General features: G+C 50.4%; 1 protein-coding gene across 12 annotated transcripts in view; it reads right to left on the bottom strand.

The window, feature by feature from the left end:
- LOC115407882 (uncharacterized) overlaps positions 1-18,730 on the bottom strand; it is a 90,033-nt gene that overhangs the window by 40,398 nt on the left and 30,905 nt on the right. For 6 of the 12 annotated variants that reach the window (XM_030118436.1, XM_030118447.1, XM_030118441.1 and 3 more), the window contains 3 exons: positions 1,716-1,802; positions 1,489-1,575; positions 1,222-1,308 (listed from right to left, as the gene is read on the bottom strand). The exons of 2 other annotated variants lie outside the window; for them this stretch is intronic. In XM_030118436.1, the coding sequence (XP_029974296.1) occupies positions 1,222-1,308; positions 1,489-1,575; positions 1,716-1,802 (261 nt within the window). Of the gene's footprint in view, positions 1-1,221; positions 1,309-1,488; positions 1,576-1,715; positions 1,803-18,730 lie in introns of those variants that run through there. 4 more of the 12 variants (XM_030118439.1, XM_030118442.1, XM_030118437.1 and 1 more) reach the window with 3 other exon arrangements.

Here is an 18,730-nt window from a genome sequence, read left to right as displayed (position 1 = left end):
AAAGTTGCGCTTGAGAGAGGAAAAGGAAAATTTTTCAAAGAAAACTGTACAGATTTTGAGTTTCTGGGAAATGTGCTTAGTTGCTTAGTATTTGCTAAAATATTGAAAAAGATGAGATAAGACAATTGCTGTGTAAATATCATAAATTGTTCAGCTACTGTTATGGGAGAAAATGAAAACAGGGAAAACAAGGTTTCGTACAAGTTCTGTGTCCTCAAAATACAAATAACATGGTCAGCACCTTTTACCTCGTGTTTCCACCGGACGCAACGCAAATTTTTCACACGATGAGATTACATACAAAGTCAATGTAATGAACCGATTGTCGCTCAATCTTGAACAGCAGGCGGCCGGCGGTGAGCGTTTCCTGTGAAAATTCACGCACCCGTCGACTTGCACTGCCACTCACCGCCACTCGTCGCCCGCCACCCGCTGCTTCATGGCTCTTCACTTGTCGCTCGAGTTGAAATAAATGAACTTTTCAATCGAATTCGCACCAGGACAGCCTATCAGCATGGAGGTCTTCACGACCGTTCTGACATAGGGCATGCAGGGCTCCGACCACCAAAACAGTTGGCATGATGCCACAGTGAGCGGCGTGCACGATTTCACTTGTTCACCACTTCTGGTGGAAATACAGTATCAGCCTGAAGTAGCGCTGGAACCGGCCATCGTCCGGGCGCAGCTCCTGCAGAAGACTGTGGAACTCACCGAGCTCAGACCGCCTACGTAGGGCAGCATGCATCCAGAAGCGATGCTGTTGCCTCGGCGCCGCCGAAGCTGATTTCATCATGCCAGATACAGAGCAGCGATAGTGGTGGGCGGAGCCATCTCAATCTCAATCTTTATTTGTAAAAGCACTTCTCATATTCATAAAAACAACGCAAAGTGCTGAACAGTAGAAACAGTCATAAAAACAAAAAAGAACAAAAACCGCACCATCGATCAGTATGCACACACAGAGAGAGACAGACAGACAGCCGGGTGCACAGTACTGTGGGACAAACATCAGAAGAATCCTGCCCACTGCTGCTGTGCAGGAGACGGTGATGAGGAAGGGCGTAATGTTTCTGCAGCATGTTGTCTTTTGCATATTTGTACCAGCAATAAAACTTGAGTGTCCAGCGAATGCAGTCGCGTTCAACGCGTCCGGTGGAAACACGGCGTTAGTCTTTCTTCCCCCAGTTGTTTTCAGAGAGCACATTTCCCACATTGTCTTACCTTTGTTCGTCATTTCCTGAGTCAGGAGGTCTCGCATTGAAACAGTCACTTCTTACTGAAGCAGTGCTGGATGCAGGTGAAGAAGATCTATACAAACAAACGACAGAAAGTCCAAGAGAAAAGCACACAATGAAAAACTTGAAGCACATTTTGATGGCTTGAAGCTGAAACACATTGATGTGCTTCACTGTCACAGAGTCACCTGTCATCACTTTTCACCTGTAAATAAACCTCTTTGACGGTGCAAACTCCTCTTCAGTGTCTTACCTCGACTCCTCATTTCCTAAATCTGGAGGTTCTTCTTCGGACCGGTCACTTCTTGCTGTGTGGTCACTGTATGCAGGTGAGAGTGGTCTGCAAAGTTACAGTGAAAAGTAGTGAATATTTTCCTTTACGGTAATGATTTTATGTATGTACATTCAAACATACATTGAATAGGCATTACATTGTTTCCCTTCATCAGAGCTAGAACATCTCACTCTTCACTGTCTTACCTTGACTGATCATTTCCAAAGTCAAGATGACTGTCTTCAGACCGGTCACTCCTCAGTGAAGCAGTGCTGGATGCAGGTGAAGATGGTCTATACAGTCAAACCACAAACAGCAAAGAGAAGAACACACAGCGTAAAACTATGAGCATATTTTGGGGATTTAAAGCAGAAACGTGTTTATATGATTACATACAGCATACAGAGCATCCCCAACATCTTCACAGTTGTTGGGGATCAGGGGTATCACCCAGAAGCTGTTCATTTGCCATGACTGCTGTGTGTGCACGCACACAGCGGGGGGGTCAGCACTGCTAACGGCTAACAAATTAAGGGTAGGCCCTCAGACCAGGGCCTAACCAGAGAGGACCCTGGCATCCAGCATCCAGGCTTTCCCACCAAGGACCGCAAGAACAGGCCAGAGGAGCACCGCCTCTACTCTCACAAACTGTTCTTTGAGACATCCACAGGCCAATCGACCAGTTCCTTCAGCCTGAAGCAAGATCTCCGGCCTCCAGCCATAAGCACATGGCAGACTGACCGACCAAGCCAAGCACCAGTCAGCCCCAGCATCTGACTGCCACCCAGGCCCAGAATCCACTCCTCCAGCCCATGACAAGGACACCGCGGAAGAACCGCGGCAGGAACGGTTTTCCAACACCTCCACCTTCTACCGCCGCACAGCAACAGTCAACATTAGCAGGGACCTGCTAACAGGAGACAGAGAGCACCACCTGGCAGCCCCGAGCAGCTGGCCAGCACCGAGCGACTCTTCCTCCAAAGACAATGGAACGTGGGAACTATCTGGGCTTCAGCATCGACAGATTTTGCCAAGCGTAGAACTGCTTGCTTTCATGATGTGTGGATTTAATTGAGATTGTTTTCCCGTTTGGATGAACTGAGGATAAGTTAACAGTCTGTAAGCTAATGATCACTTCGCTTCACCCAACGGCGGGTTTGCAAGTTAATCTTTGATACTGAACTGTACTGCTTCAGCCTCCAGCATCACACCAAAACATCACATGGTTAATCCAACAACGTCCACCCGGTCTGAGGTGATGGACAACACAGATCATGTAGAGACATTTTGAACTGGCTTTTACAAAGTTGCGCTTGAGAGAGGAAACAGGCCTCACCCCCTCTCAAGCTCTTCGTTTTTACCGAGCACATGCGCCAAGCACATCCTCTGATCTGCCATTTTAACTTTAGTCTTTGGTTGGCCGCCATTTTCATCTGAAGTTCCATCCCCCAGCCTTCCATCCCACCGCACAAACCGTCTCTCTCCCTCTCACACACACACACACACACACACACGCACGCACATTCATACAAACACGACTTGTATAGACACCTCGATAGAACTGTGTGTTTGGTTTTGCTTTATTGTTAATAAATATAATTTTTGGAATCATTTGTGTCGTTGATGTTTCACAGTTAAGAACGGAATTTCGATCTCTTCTGTCCAAGAACTCCAGAATCCTTCAGGTTTTACTGTTAAAATTTGGTAGTTGTTCATAATCTAATTATTAATCCAAATTCCAAATTAATAGTTTAACCAAGTTTATGAGACTGATTACAACGAATTTGCTATCTTTTCCTACTCAACGTAGGTGGTGCCCCGAGGTCGTCTGATGAAATCAGATCCAAAACTGTTTAATTAATAGTTATCTTTGATAATCATTCATTATTACTGATAGCCAAATTCACTAAGTTGAAATCACAACATTATTGGTGCGGCCCATGTGAGCCAGAAGAACATTAATGCTGTCAACCCCAACACAATGTTTTACGTCCCTTACATGTTGCGTTACGATGACTTGACCGTATTCTGAAAACCCAAAGCCACCAAAACCCACGCCACCCAGCCTCTTGGAGATACGGCAGAAAGACCCAAAGACACTCAAAGATGACAAGATGACTCTATAAAGCATACATTTCTTTCAAACATTTCTCTTCTGTTTGAAGTGAACATTTTCTGATAAATAATAGCTCACAACATGCTTCACAGAAAAGAAGAGAGGCATGCCATTGCTGAAAATTAATTTTTTCTTTTGTAAAAACAAATAATTTCTCAAAATCTCAAACAGGAAGAAAATTGAGATTTTCTTTTGTTGCTGTTTTTTTCCCTTTTCTTTGTAAACAAAAGAAAAGAGAGGTCACATATTCTTCTTTATTTCACGCATAAAGAATGGTTCAAAATGAATGAAAAAAAATAGACAGGCTACATATTCTTCTTTTCTTTCCATCAGTCGTCCTCATCTTTCTTGTGCCCTCATGTCCATTTTGTTGAAGAGCTCAACTTTCCCAGAAGTTTCCTATCATTCATTATCACCATAGTTTGGGGATGCTGGCACCCCCCCTGGGACAGCCATTGCACCCCCAAGAAGTAAGATTGTGATTTTGTCTGAATATTGGAATTTGCTGTCCGTTTAATCAATAAATACATGAATAAAGTATCTATTTATTCATTTATTTATTTATTTATAGACTATCTAATAAAACCCCAATCAGCCAATAGGTGCAGCTCGTGCATTACTTGCTGCTTCCTGTTAATGACAGCCCTTATCTTGCCAAAGTATAATTAAAGATTTTTCATTTTTATGAAAAAAACACAAAGGTACAAATACACACAAAAAACCCACACACACAAACAAAAACAAAAAAAAATTAAAGAAAAAAAATTAATGACAGCGCTTTTGTTCCGGTGAGTGTAACTTATTTTTAGTAATAAAACATGGAGCGCTTTATGCTAAAACATCCCTGTTTTGAAAACAGAGCAAACAGGAAGAGGATGTAACCCAAAATTTGTCTTCGCTCTCAATCACAACAACCGATGTATCGTTTTGTTATGACAACTAATGGTAAGTCGAAGGTTACGAATGTAAATACGGTTCTATGAATCCCGGATGACCGCCAGAGGCGGTGCTTAAAGCACTGGAATGTTACCTTCGTGCATGCGCAGTTCGAGTACGTATACCAACAACGTCACTTGTGACCCCTGGATGACCCAGGAATTACCTATAAATTCCTGGCGGGAAACCCGGTTCGGTTCCTACGGAATCTTCTTGCGTGACCACGAGGATTCCGAGTGACAGAGTGCTCTGGCTGTTGAGACTTTGGGCTAAAAGGGAAAAAAAATAAATAAAATAAATAATACTAATTAATGGGTTTGGATAATTTTGTTACATTAAATTGTTTGAATTAAGATAGAAGTAATCTGAAGTAAGTAATGGGAAATAAGAAAAAAATAAGTTCTTTGGATATGGTTGAATATATTTTCTATTTAAGTGTGGCAATATGGCGGACTTCGGGTTGGTCTTATTTTGAAAGGGTCATCTCCGCCAGCACCAGGAGCACACAGCCCGTCGGTACGTTGCAGCTACTGTTTTGATTTAAAGCACTGTTGATGCTTATTTATGTGCCTTAACGTGTGCCTCACCGGGCCAGTGTTGATCATCGCTTGAGCGTCGCAGCCTGCAGTGGGGTAAAAAACCTGGGAGTTGTGGGGTTTAGCGGCGTTAGCATCCGGCTAGCGGCGCTAGCGGCGCTAGCAGCGGCTCAAACTTGTTATTTGCTGTTGCTCGGCGTCTTACTCTTGCTCGGCGGCTTACAGCAATGGTGGCGGCGAGAAGCATTGGTGTCGATCTGTTTTAAAATGCTGCACTTTGGTGATCTAAGTTCCTATTTACTTTAAGAGCATGTTGTTTACATGGGAAGCGACTCGTGAGTGCCAGGCTCAAACTGCGCATGCCCAGTAGCGCAAGGCATTCTGGGCAATGTAGTTTCTGATTGATTTAATCCGACTTTATTTAGTTTGATATTGCAAGCTTTTGCTTGATTACTGGTTACATTCAGGTGATTGCATTGTAATGCTTTATTTTATTGTATTTCAGGTTTATGACCTGTGGTCATTGGATTAAATAAAAAGAATACAAATGACAAACACGAGTTGTAAATGGTGTGCTTCCTGGTAAGCCTTTTCGGAGGGCTCAAACCACAAAAATCCGAACAGTCATAAACCGTGGCTCGGTTCTGAAGAAAAAGGTGAAACAAAGTAAAGACTGCTCAACATCTGTAAACGGCAAATTGCCCACCTACAAAGTCATCTGCCCACCTGCTAACTTAATGGCTGATAAATAAACTATTGAAACCAAAAAGAGGAGAGAGTCTACAGAAAAATAAGACTACTTAAACCCAGTTGGAATAAAGTTTATTCGGTCAAACAAAGGCAAAAGGTACCAAGATGGCAACAAAAGAGGAGGAGCTGGAAAGGCTGAAGCAGAAGCGTTCAGCAGCTCAGACTGCATTCACCAAAAGAGCCAACCACATTACTTCCAGAGTTAATGCACTGGGAGAAGGTGAAATGAGAAGTGAGTGGAGGAACTTTAAAGTGGACCACTCCAGAGTTAGAGATGCTGGATTTGACTACTCCATGGCCCTGAGAGAAGCGAACAGTGAAGAAGCTGCAAAAAAGGCAGACAACGTCGACGAGAAAACAGCAGAGTGTGACTGTAAGTTTGACGAGGTTGAACATGTCGTCTTAAAAAGCTTCTGGACCAGGTTTGCTGAGGAGGAAATCACTAACCTCACGAAAGAGGCTGAGTCAGCCATGGACAAGGCCGAGGCAGCTGACCATCGCCAGATGACCGGAAGGCAGCGTGAACTAATGAATCGAAGCTTGGAGCGGGATGTCTACGAACTCGAGAACGGATTGAGTAAGTGGATGGATTTGATTCCCAGAGCCAACGTAACGGAGACCAAAGACTGTACTAGAAGGCTGAAGAAACGGCGTGAGAAGCTGTGGGATGAGTGGACATGGCAAGGCAGCCTCCGAGGCTGGGACCAGCGGAGTGAGAATTCAGATGGTGCAGGAGAACAAGGTCACCGGGATTCATAGAACCGTAGTTACATTTGTAACCTTCGTTCTATTTCATCCCGACTGACCGCCAGAGGCAGTGCTTAAAGCACTGGAATGACGTATGCCAACTTGGTCACGAGGAATCCCAGGGATCCACCTCACTGGGATGTCTCTGCCGGGTCCAGGACCACCCGCAGGCACAACGTCCAACTGGTAGAATCTGGAGAAGGTGCCCGGCGTAGACCAGGAGGCGGCAGCACACAGCTCATCCAGGGGCACTCCCTTCAGGGCAGCCCACGAAGTAGACACCGCCCTAGTGGAATGGCAACGCACCCCCTGGGGCGGACGCCGGCCCGCGGCCAGATAAGAATGGCGAATGTTGTCCACCACCCAGTGGGAAAGACGCTGCTTAGACAGCGCAGAGCCCCGTCCAGGGCCCCCATAGCAGATAAACAGCTGGTCAGTAGTCCGCACGTCCGCCGTTGCTGCCACGTAGCCCCTGAGGGCCCGAACTGGGCACAAGAGTGCCAACTGGACCCCAGAGCCGCCTGGCGGGGGGTCATAACGGGCAAGCCGAATAGGCTGGTCGGCCCCCGGCCTCGCCCAGACCTTAGGCAGGAATGCGGCCACAACGTGACGCCAGCCCCATCCGGGTGCCATCTGAGGCACGTCGGGTGGACAGACAGAGCGTGCAGCTCCCCCACACGCTTTGCTGTGGTAACAGCCAGCAGGAACGCTGTCTTCCGGGACACCCACTGCAGCTCCACCGCTGCCAGGGGTTTAAAAGGAGGCCGGCACAGGCTCTCCAGCACCAAATGCAGATCCCAGGTAGGCGCCCGTGGGGCTCAGCAGCGACTCGGGCCCCTCAACAGCCAGGCGCACAGGCAGAGATGGTGAGGCCAGGGGTGCAGCACCTGACCCCTGTCCTGAGCCAACAGATCCCGCCTGGCGGGAAGCCGCCACGGCCCACCGTGAGACAACCTGTGGAGCAGAGGGAACCACGCCCGTCCCGGCAAATAGGGGGCCACCAGCAGCAGCGTGTGCCCCTCGCGAAGCACCCTGAGGAGTGTTGGCCAAGGAGGGGAATCGGAGGAAAGGCATACAGCAGGACCCGCGGCCAAGGATGCGCCAGCGCGTCCAGGCCCAGAGGGCTGTCGGGCTCTGCCAGGGAGAACCAAAGTGGGCAGTGGGAGGTCTCTGCGGAGGCAAAGAGGTCGACCTCAGCCCGGCCGAACCGCTTCCAGATTTCATGCACCACCTGTGGGTGGAGGCGCCACTCCCCGGCCAGGGGCCCCTGGCGGGAGAGGGAGTCCGCCAGCTGATTGAGAGCCCCCGGAAGGTACGTCGCCCGCAGGCTGGCCAGCAGCGGAGCCGCCCACAGAAGCAATCGCTTGGCAACCTGCAACAGGCGGGAAGACCTGGTCCCGCCCTGGTGGTTGATATAAAACACGGCCGAGGTGTTGTCGGAGCGGACAACCACGTGCCGCCCCCTCAGGAACGGCAGGAAGTGCCTGAGGGCCAGATGCACTGCCCGCAGCTCCAGCACGTTGATGTGCCCCGTGCGGTCCTGGACCGACCAACGTCCCTGCACAGTCCTGCGCCACCAAACAGCGCCTCACCCCCCCGAGACTGGCGTCCGTAGTGACGGTCTCGTGGTGACCTGGGGCCACGCCCAAGTGGACACCCCGCAACAGCCAAGCCCTGTCCCTCCACTGAACCAGGGCTGAAAGGCACCGCCGTGACACCCTGAGCAGCCGGTGGCGATGCCACTTGGCGTCCAAGTGGAAGCTGTTCAGCCACCTCTGAAGAGGGCGCAGAGACAGCAGTCCCAAAGAGACCACTGCCGTCAGCGAAGTCAGCTTCAACAAAAGCCGCAGGAAGGTGCCGTAGGACACGGTGACATTCCAAGAACATTAATGCTGTCAACCCCAACACAATGTTTTACTTCCCTCACATGTTGCGTTACGATGACTTGACCGTATTCTGAAAACCCAAAGAGGACACGCCACCCAGCCTCTTGGAGATACGGCAGAAAGACCCAAAGATACTCAAAGAAGAAAAAATGACTCTATAAAGCATACATTTCTTTCAAACATTTCTTTTCTGTTTGAAGTGAACATTTTCTGATAAATAATAGCTCACAACATGCTTCACAGAAAAGAAGAGAGGCATGCCATTGCTGAATTTTTTTTTCTCCGACTGCAAAAACATAAATTGTGCTGCAAAATCTTACTGAAATAATAAGAAAATTGAGATACTCTTTCGTCTTTTTTCTTCCTTGTATTTTGTAAAGTAAAGAAAAAGAGAGGTCACCTATTCTTTTATTTGGGATAATGTAAATACACTCAACAAAAATATAAACTCAACACTTATGTTTCTGCTCCCATTTTCCATGAGATGGACTCAAAGATCTAAAATTCATTCCAGATAAACAATATTTCCATTTCTTTCCAACATTGTTCACAAATCTGTCTAAACGTGTGATAGTGAGCACTTCTGCTTTGCTGAGATAATCCATCCCACCTCACAGGTATGCCACATCAAGATGCTCATCAGACACCATGATTAGTTCAGAGGTGTGCCTCAGACTGTCCACAATAAAAGGCCACCCTGAAACGTGCATTTTTTTTTTCTGCTTTCTTGGGGGTCTGGGGACTCAGAACCAGTCAGTATCTGGTGTGACCACCATTTGCCTCATGCAGTGCAACACATCTTCTTCGCACATCACCTCATGTTTCAGCAAGATAATGCACAGCCCCAAGATGCAAGGATCTGTACACAATTCTTGGAAGCTGAAAATGTTGCAGTTCTTGCATGGCCAGCATACTCACCGGCACTTCGCACAGCCTTGGAAGAGGAGTGGACCAACATTCCACAGGCCACAATTGACAATCTGATAAACTCTATGCGAAGAATATCTGTATTTCCGTTATTTTGTCATCACGTCTCAAACTGCCTACTATTTCTTCGAAACAGAAGAAAACCAGAACAACCAAGCTTTCTTTCAAATACTACAGCCAGACTGACAAAACATCACAGCTGTGTCCAACCTCAGATCACTTTAACCTTAAGCAGTCATGGTTTTGTGAACTTTTTTTGAAGACAAAATTATAACTACTAGAGATAAAATTGAAAGCATTCTCCCCAAAGTGGTCACAGACCCATCAACCACATCCTCAGATCTGTCAGTAGAATCTGACTCACAACTAGCCAGCAACCATCCTGTAGAACTCTCTGAGTTCTCCTAAATTGTGGCCTCATCTAAACCTACAACTTGTACATTTGATCCAATCCCAACTAAACAGTTAAAAGACATTTTCCCACTGACCAGCACATCAATATTAGATCACATCAACCTATCTTTAGTAACAGGCTACGTTCCACAGGCCTTTAAGGTTGATGTTATTAAGCCTCTCCTCAAAAAGCCCACCCTTGATCCAGGTGATCCAAGTTACAGGCCAATATCCAAATTTCCCTTTATTTCTGAAATCCGAGCGAAAGCTGTTGCAAGTCAGCTTTGTGACCATTTATATAATAATGACCTATTTGAGTCTTTTCAGTCAGGTTTCAGAGCTCATCACAGCACAGAGACAGCTCTGGCAGAAGTCACTCATGATCTTCTCACAGCCTCAGACAGAGGACTGGTCTCTGTTCTGGTCCTCTTAGATCTCAGTGCCGCATTCAATACTGTTGAACATAACATCCTACTACAGAGAGTACAATACCAGGACTTATCCGAACTCCCACATTAACCCTTTAAGCTCGGGGCCATTTTTGCCTAAAAGTGCAACTAAAGACGTACCCAAAGTAAACTGAATGCTATTCTTGAGCTGTTTGGAGTACATGCATGGTTGGGGTCTCATTTGAAAGCTGACAACCTGTATTTTCACCCAGTGCAGTCAGAATTACTCTAGGTGCTACTGGCACAGATTCATTTATGTTGCAGAACACTGAATTAGAATGAATTTAATTCTCGCCTGAATTTTTTCCCTCATAAAACACCTGGAAATAAGTGTGGAAGCACTGAAATAGCTTGAAAACACAATTTTCCTAAAGCCTGGGGTCTTACATAGTTCAGGTCAAAATGTCAGAGCAGTACGACAAGAAATGACTGTTTCACACATGTATTTGTACTGCTATGCCTCGGCGGGGTCAATTTTGGACATCCTCTGTATACTTAGTAGTTACTGGATGTAACTCCAGGTCTACGAGTAAGTGCGTGCCCGCCTACGGACTTCGCTAGTGGCACACCTCCAATCTCTGTCCAATCCACTGAGACTATACAAAGCTCGACGCACCAATCCCCCGCACGCGATGGCGCAGCGCCACGCCCCACACCGAGGGTACATAACCTCGGATGGCGCTAAGCAAACCCTTCTTCTGACGTAGCAAAAACAAGGGAAGCAGACAGCTGGGCCAGCAGGTAGGCGGGCACGCACTTACTCGTAGAACTGGAGTTACATCCAGTAACTACTAATTCTACTTCGTAAGTGCTTAGCCCGCCTACGGGCTTCGCTAGTGGTACTCACCAAGGCGAAGGCCGTAGGTCGATGAATGTACTCCCAGCTGGCCTGCTGACGGGATTGGTGCGTAAGACGGAAGTAAACAAACCGTACGTCCAGAACGGCCGTAGAACTCCCGAAGGACGAGGCGGGCACCTAGCGATGTAGTGCGGCCCACGACGTACAAAGCATCGCCACAGCGACACACACACACGCCGGCCGGGAAACCACAGCGGCAGGCGGTGAAAGGGGGGACCCTTGGCCCACGTTCCACACACGGGGAGCGGCAGCGAACCCAAAAACGGCAAGCGGCAGAACTCCTGCCCCTGCAACACCGTAAACAGCAGGACCCTCTGCACCGCCGTCATTTCCAGCACATTGATGTGAGTGGGAGTCAAATCCCAAGCACCGCCCACCGCGTGGTGGTCTAGGGTGCCTCCCAATCCCGCGAGAGACGCATCGGTGAACACTTCGACGTGATGCGACACGCAGCCCAGGGGAACTCCTTGCATTAGGAGAGCAGGATCCATCCAATAAAGGAGATCCTGGCGTGCTTGGGGCGGGATTGGGAACCGTTTGCATCCGTCCCACTTCCCCACGCAGCGGAGGCGTGCAAACCACCGTTGCAGCCTGCGCATGTGTAGAAGGCCCAGCCGGACCACTGGGTGGGCCGCGGCCATTAAACCCAGGACGGTCCTGATCAGACGAACCCCGACCAGGGGTGTGGTCACTGCAGACCTCAGGGTCGAGAGAAGGGAGGTCCGTCTCTCCTCGGAGAGGCGGGCAGTCATAGAGAGTGAGTCCAGCTCCAACCCCAGATAAGCCATGCTCTGAGCTGGGGTGAGCGCGCTCTTGTGTCGGTTCACCATGAACCCCAGGAGCTTGATGTGGTGCAGGACCTGGGTCGTGTGCAGCACAGCCTCCTGATGAGAGGACGCCAGTATGAGCCAGTCGTCGATGTAAGTGAGGATCCTCAGACCATGACGACGGAGGGGCTCCAACGCTGCTTTGACACACTTGGTAAAGGTTCGAGGGGCGAGAGAGTAGCCGAAGGGCAGCCGGTTGTATTGAAAATACCTGGTCCCCACGGCAAAGCGGAGGAAGGCTCTGTGCCTTCTGAGAATGGGGATGTGGAAGTAGGCGTCCGTCAGGTCGATCGAAGTCATCCAGTCCCCAGGTCGAATGCTCTCCAGGAGGTGTTTGACCGTCAGCATGCGGAACCTCCTGGTGGCTATGTGAGTGTTGAGGACCCTCAGGTCCAGAATGGGTCTTACACCCCCACTTTTCTTGGGGACCAAGAAGTCGGGGGAATAAAAACCCGAGTGTGCCTCTGTCGCACTCAGCTCCGTGACCGCACCCCGGCGGAGGAGTGAGGCTACTTCTGCCTCGAGAGCGGCCGTCCCCGCAGGGCATGCGAGCCGCGTACGAAGGATGCCGTTGAAGAGAGGCGAACTGCAGGGCATAACCGTTTCTCAGTGTCCTGGACAGCCAGGGAGAAAGCGGTCCCAACATAACACGCCACGTGTGAAACCGGAGCGTGAGTGGCTGTACCACGGCCAGCGGGGACGGCCCACCCATCCTCCCGGCCTCGGGAGACGGGGGGCCCCCGGCGAAAGGGCTGTGGAGCAGGCGTCCCCTGAATGAGAGCGGGCGGCCGCCAGGTGGCCGCGGACCGGCGCTTTGATGGGGACAACCCGAGCAGAGGCAGCGCGATCCCGGAGTTTTCCGGGTCGCTGTCCTCGGTGCTGATGTTGGAGCCTTCCGGATCGTTGGCCGTGATGCTGAAGCCGGAGCCGGGACGCTCAATAGCGGGACCCCGGGACGGCAGAGCTCCGCTGCTCCGAGGCTCCGCCGTGACAACACACGGGGAAGCCGAGGGAGCGCTGCCGGGAGCAACACGAATAAAGGCCTCAGTATACGGCGTTCCTACGCCGGAAACCCTACGCCGCTACTGAACATATCTTGCTCCTGCGTCAAGGGAACACCCTCCTCTGCCAAGCCGCTAGCAGTCACAACAACAATGCGGCTTCCGTAGCCCCGTCTGCTAACAGTGCTAACACTGCTAACAGTATGGGGATGTGCGGGATGTTCGGGAGGCGCACGTCAAGCCCAGACGTAGCCCGTCGTAGGGCTACGACGCGGCGACAGGGGAGTATACTGAGGCCTTAAGGCCGGGATCGGGGCGCTTTACGGCGGACACCCGGGCCGGCGTGAGTCCGCCGGACTCACGGCGGAGAAACTCCGCTGGGAGCGGCATGAGTGGCGCCGGGGCTGGGGCGCTGCATGTCGGCAGCCCGGGGCGTAACGGCACCACCGCTCTGACGCCTCGTCATGCTAACACGGTCGGCGGACAAACGCTGCTGAGAGCGCTATGGGTGCGGCCGGGGCCGGGATACCCCACGGCGGGGATCCGGGCCAGGCCGGAGCCGTCGCTCTGACGCTTCGAAATGCTCACTCGAGCCGAAGCCGGTGGAGAGTGCAGCCTGGAGCGTTTGCGGGGCGCTGAAAAGACATCAGCAGCGCACCGCTTGCGTGACGCACACAGCGGGAAAGCTAGCGGCTCTAGCGCGCTGCTGTGCCCCGCGTCCGCAGCCGCATTGCGGCCAGAGCGCGAAGAAAGCGCCAGTGAAGAGGCGGTTCCGTGCGCATTCCACTCACCATCCTCAGCCGCCTTATCATGGAGCGGGAGGAGGGAGGGAGAAGGGCCCAGCCGGGTTTTGCACTTTTCGATCATGCTAACACGGGGGAGAGGAGGGATTGCTGCTCTTTGGAAGATGTAACGGGCCTGACGGCCTTATTTGCATGTTTGCTGGCAGGTGCGGGTCGAGCGGACGGGGCGCTCCGTGTCTCGGGAGCGCGGGACCGTCTGGGCTGATCGGCGCCCCGGGAGGATCGGCGGGAAGACGGTCCGGTCTGTCCAGGTGCCGAGGTGCTCCAAGGAGCGGGGCGCCGCTGGTCCGCGGAGCGACGGCGCTGCGGCGGCGGCTCACGGCGGGGCTGGAGGTGCGGGGCAAGCTGCTGCGAGCCTCGTGCTGCTGCCTCCAGGCGCTCGATGATCACCTGTATATCGGGCCCAAAAAGAGAAGAGGTGGACAGGGGGAGTCCCAGGACGCCCCGCTGGTCCCGCTCAGATAAAGAAGACAGACCAAGCCACAGGTGCCTCATGGCGAACTGTGCATTGGCCATGACGTGGCCTCCACTGACGGCGATGGCTCTGCACATGCGCATCAGGACTTCGGCCGTATTTTGGACTTCCACAATGTCTTCGGGGGAAAGCTGGGACTTCTCGTCGCAGATCTTGTCCACAGAGCCCAGGAGGAAGGTCATGTTATTGGCTAGGGCGAACGTCAGGTTGCCGCTAGCGTAGCCACGATCCAGGAAGCTCGCCATGCGCCTGTCCCTTTCGGACGGCAGCACGGGCTTTCCGCCGGGCCAGGCGGAGGATCGGGGGAGGAGGCACAGCCGAACGGAGTCCTCAATGGCAGGCACTCCGGAGACCGGTGGCCAGCCCTCCACACAAAAATAGTCTCGGTAGCCCTTCACCGTACCCCTGGCGGCAAGTGGCGTACCCCAGTCCCGCTGCACATGAGCTTGAAACGACGGCACGGCGGGACACAGGATCGCAGTCCGGGACCGAGCCCGTGACCGGGTTGCCAGCCCGAGTGCAAAATCACGCTGCATCCGCTCCGGAGGCTGCGGCGGCAGCGCGAGGCCGGTGCGCTCGGCGGCTGAAGTGAAGAGCCCCGCGAGGTGCTCCACAGGCTCGCGGGGGAGACGGGATGCGGTGGAGGCGGAGTTGAACAGAGTCGAACTCCGTGACACAGACACGCTGCTGCTGCTGCTGCTGCTGCTGACGCTGCCGCGGATCTCGGCCCAGTCGTAGGCGGCGGCGGCGGGGGCAGCGGTCTCCTCGGCGTTGTCCTCACTGGCAGGAGCCGGGGAGGTTGCGCCCATGAAGGCTGCTCGCCGCTGGCTCACTTCGAGCGGCAGCGCGAGGCAGGCCATGCAGGAGGTCCGCTGGCGGTGATGCTGCCAGCCAAGGCAGAGGAAGCAGAGCTCGTGACAGTCCTGCACGATGAGCGGCAGGAGCGGCAGAAGAACGGCCCGACGCCCGATGGCGACTGGTCCCGGGCCGGCGAATCCATTCTAGTCGAATCTTGATCCGGAGAATAGAGGCTTCTAAGTCTCATGGAGATGCTGAGAAAGAAGAAGGGTTTGCTTAGCGCCATCCGAGGTTATGTACCCTCGGTATGGGGCGTGGCGCTGCGCCATCGCGTGCGGGGGATTGGTGCGTCGAGCTTTGTATAGCCTCAGTGGATTGGACAGAGATTGGAGGTGTGCCACTAGCGAAGCCCGTAGGCGGGCTAAGCACTTACGAAGTAGAACCTCTGGATGCCCTCTGTACAATGGTATATGTTGGTTTTTGGCCCGTTTTTACATTATTTTCACTCCAAAAACTCATAAAGAACTCAAAAAATCACTTCAGATAGGCTTCAGTGTGGGATAAGGCACTCAGACTGAGAGGAGCAGGGACAGACAGCAGGTGCATCCCTCAGCAGATGTCTGAGAAGTCACAAAACCCCGCTAGCGGGCCAGCCAGCCATTCATCAAGCTCATTGGCTACCAGCCCTGTCAGTCAAACATTTCTACCAACGTGATTGGCTCAGAATTCATTGATTACGAGTGATGACGACCGATGACGTGGGTCCATCAGTCTCGGCAGCGGTTGGCTGGTTAGCCATCGGAGGCAGGGATAAGCCACTTGATTGGTTGAAATATGATGAATAAGCAACGGAAACCGATCAGTCGCCATATTGGATATCCTCAGCGCGAGTGAGAGCGGTCTGGATGTTTTTATCTGATAAAAAAATGGATTATTATCGGACGCGCACGCGGAGAGACGCGCCGCGCGCATCTGATTAACAGAGGATCCACAGCAGAGGCGTAATTTACGTAGGGTTGGTGGGTTATGAAAACCCACGGGCCCTGTTGGGGCGAAATCCTATACCACCACCACACTTATGGAGTGAAATTAATGCCAAAACCTCTCCAACACAAAAAACGTGTTTTATTCACAGGCAATGATTCACACACAAACTCAGTGTGTTTTGCAAAAGCAAAATGTCATTCACAACTAATGCACTTAGGTGTGTCCATCAAAAAAACGTTCCACAAATTAAAAAATATATATCTGCACTTACATTAAAATATTCTTTAAGTGCAAAATAAAATCTTTCAAGATTAATTTTTTTTTCTGAGTACAAAAAACAATTCTGCGGGTTGGAGAAAAAAATCTGCAGGTTGGAGAAAAAAATCCGCGGGTTGGAGAAACTTTTCTGCGGGTTGGAGAAACTATTGGCTCCCCAGCGTCACATGACTTTTGGCATTGATTTTGCACCTTCCTGATCCGCATCCGCAGGACTTAGGATTTATTCACAACTGCCAGTGTTGTGTAATTTGCATGCCACAACAGGAGGTGGCGCTGTTGATGCCGTTTAACGCATAGCACCATCCACAACCAGCCAGGACCACAACCGAGTGAGTCAGTCGCCCCAGAACAACGCGCCCTGAGCAACCAACAGGTGAGTTTGTGGTCATTGTTGATGAAAAATTAAATTATCTTCGTGGGTACATGTCATTTTTGTCACTACCGGAGCTAACCCATGTTGTGGTGTCCGTGGTGTTAGCTGGTTGCTAGCGTTAGCCACGCTAGCTCAGGGCAGTAGTGGCAAAGCAAACACTCTTTCCTCCACTTCCTTATAGATTACTGTTGAATTTATATCATAATTGTCCTCACTCATAGGAGATTGACTTTGAGAGTACATTGTAACTGACCTCATGTTAAAAGTCATAATGGGCAAGTGTGTTTTTCAGGAGAGCTGCTGATGAAGTGAATGAACCTCATCCAGACTGCGCTCCTGTCATCACATCTCAACACACGGAGGTGAAAGCTGCGGAAAGATTCCAACGGAGAAAAAGGAGACGGGAGACTGTGACGGCAGTTACTGCAGCTGCTACACCTGAACCTCACACACCTGATGTGTATCAAGCTCCACAACAGAACGACATGGTGGAGAATGAGCAGTGTGTCCATTGTAAACATATGAATGGTGAAATTAAAGCTGCTGTAGGCAGGATTTTGCTAGTCAATGCTAATTTTTCTGTGTTTTCTTTGGATTAAATGTTAGAGTATCCACTGATAATTCTTTAGGAGTGTAGCATAATTGCACTACCGCGAGGGCGCAGCGTTTCCATCTCTCTGTTCTGAGCTGAAAAGGAATCTTGACAGCTCCAGGTATCTTTGACCAATCAGAAGAGTCCATGAGGCTCTAACTGTGATTGGTCGAGGGGCGTTCGTCGCACGTTCTTGTGGGAGGGGCTTAACTTGCATAAGGGCGTGATGTGAGAGAAAACAGGACAGGATTGGCTGTGCTGGGTTTCAAATCGCCATCTTAGATGGGTCAAATCGCCATCTTGCTTAGGTAACCCTAAGCAAGATGGCGGAGATGCCGAATCCTGCCTACAGCACCTTTAAGTCCATGTGTGCTGAGATGAACCGCTTGTTTTGTTTATCTTGATTATATGTGACCAACTTCTGTTTTTCTGTAAATAAAATTGATGGCTAACAGTCTTCCTCTGCTTAATTCTAATATTTATCCTGAACATTTCATTCTGTCAGGACAGGTAAATCTCCTCAGCTGTTACTGCTCATATGGTGACAAAAACCAGCCTCTGCTTTAATAAGTTAATAAGACTATGGTGAAATTAAATATTGTAGCTCAGTAGCTATTTATGAAACTTCATTTTAATGGGAAATCCTCTGTGAGACTGTGCCATTTACCCATGCTGCAATAATGTCACCATTTCTGGTTTCAAAGTCTTTTCTGTTTATTACCAACCTTCTTGTGTAGTGCAACACACTGTTAAAGTTACAGTTACAGTTCAAATAAGGTGCAAAAGTCTGTGCAAACAAATATCACTGCAACTGTATAAAGTACGATTAGATTGTGCATAAACAAATAACACTGCAAATAAAATGAAGGAAAACATTGTGCACCTTGCAGTCCACCGGCGTCCACACAACTAAGTCACAAAACTTAGCAGCTGTCACAAAGATGTGAGTCTGTCTGGCTGTAGTACTACCAGAGATGGGATACTTGGACTCGAGACTCGGACTCGACTCGGACTCGAGTCACGATTTTATGACTTTTTGACTCGACTTGATAAAATCAAAAAAAGACTTGGACTTGCTTGGACTCTAAGCTCAGTGACTCTAGACTTGGACTTGACTCGAACCCTTTGACTCGACGAGTCACGTCAAGTCATAATAGTCATTTTAAAAGTGCGATGTATGAATCATTTTTATTTTTTATCGCTTCATTTCATGGGATCGCAGTGGCGAGGTGCGCCTGCAGCGGGAGCGCTTGTTTCGTGTCGCCTAGACCACGTGCAACGGGCGGAGTTCGTTCACTTCCGCATTGACGGGAGCGCTCGTTTTCGACACCCGCGCATTCCAGGCGCATTCCAAACAACACAACAGGTCGGCCACGATTGTTTTTAATAAACTGGACACTGCCCGCCTGGAATGTGCGCATAGGCGTCAGTTTAGGGGGAGACTTTTGCCAGGGGTGTTTTTTTCTCCACTACACACAAATCCTTCA

This window comes from Salarias fasciatus, chromosome 20 (assembly GCF_902148845.1).
Source record: "Salarias fasciatus chromosome 20, fSalaFa1.1, whole genome shotgun sequence".
Classification (NCBI taxonomy): Eukaryota; Metazoa; Chordata; class Actinopteri; order Blenniiformes; family Blenniidae; genus Salarias; species Salarias fasciatus.
Note: the sequence above shows the minus strand (reverse complement) of the source record. Positions and strands in the feature narration are given on the sequence as shown.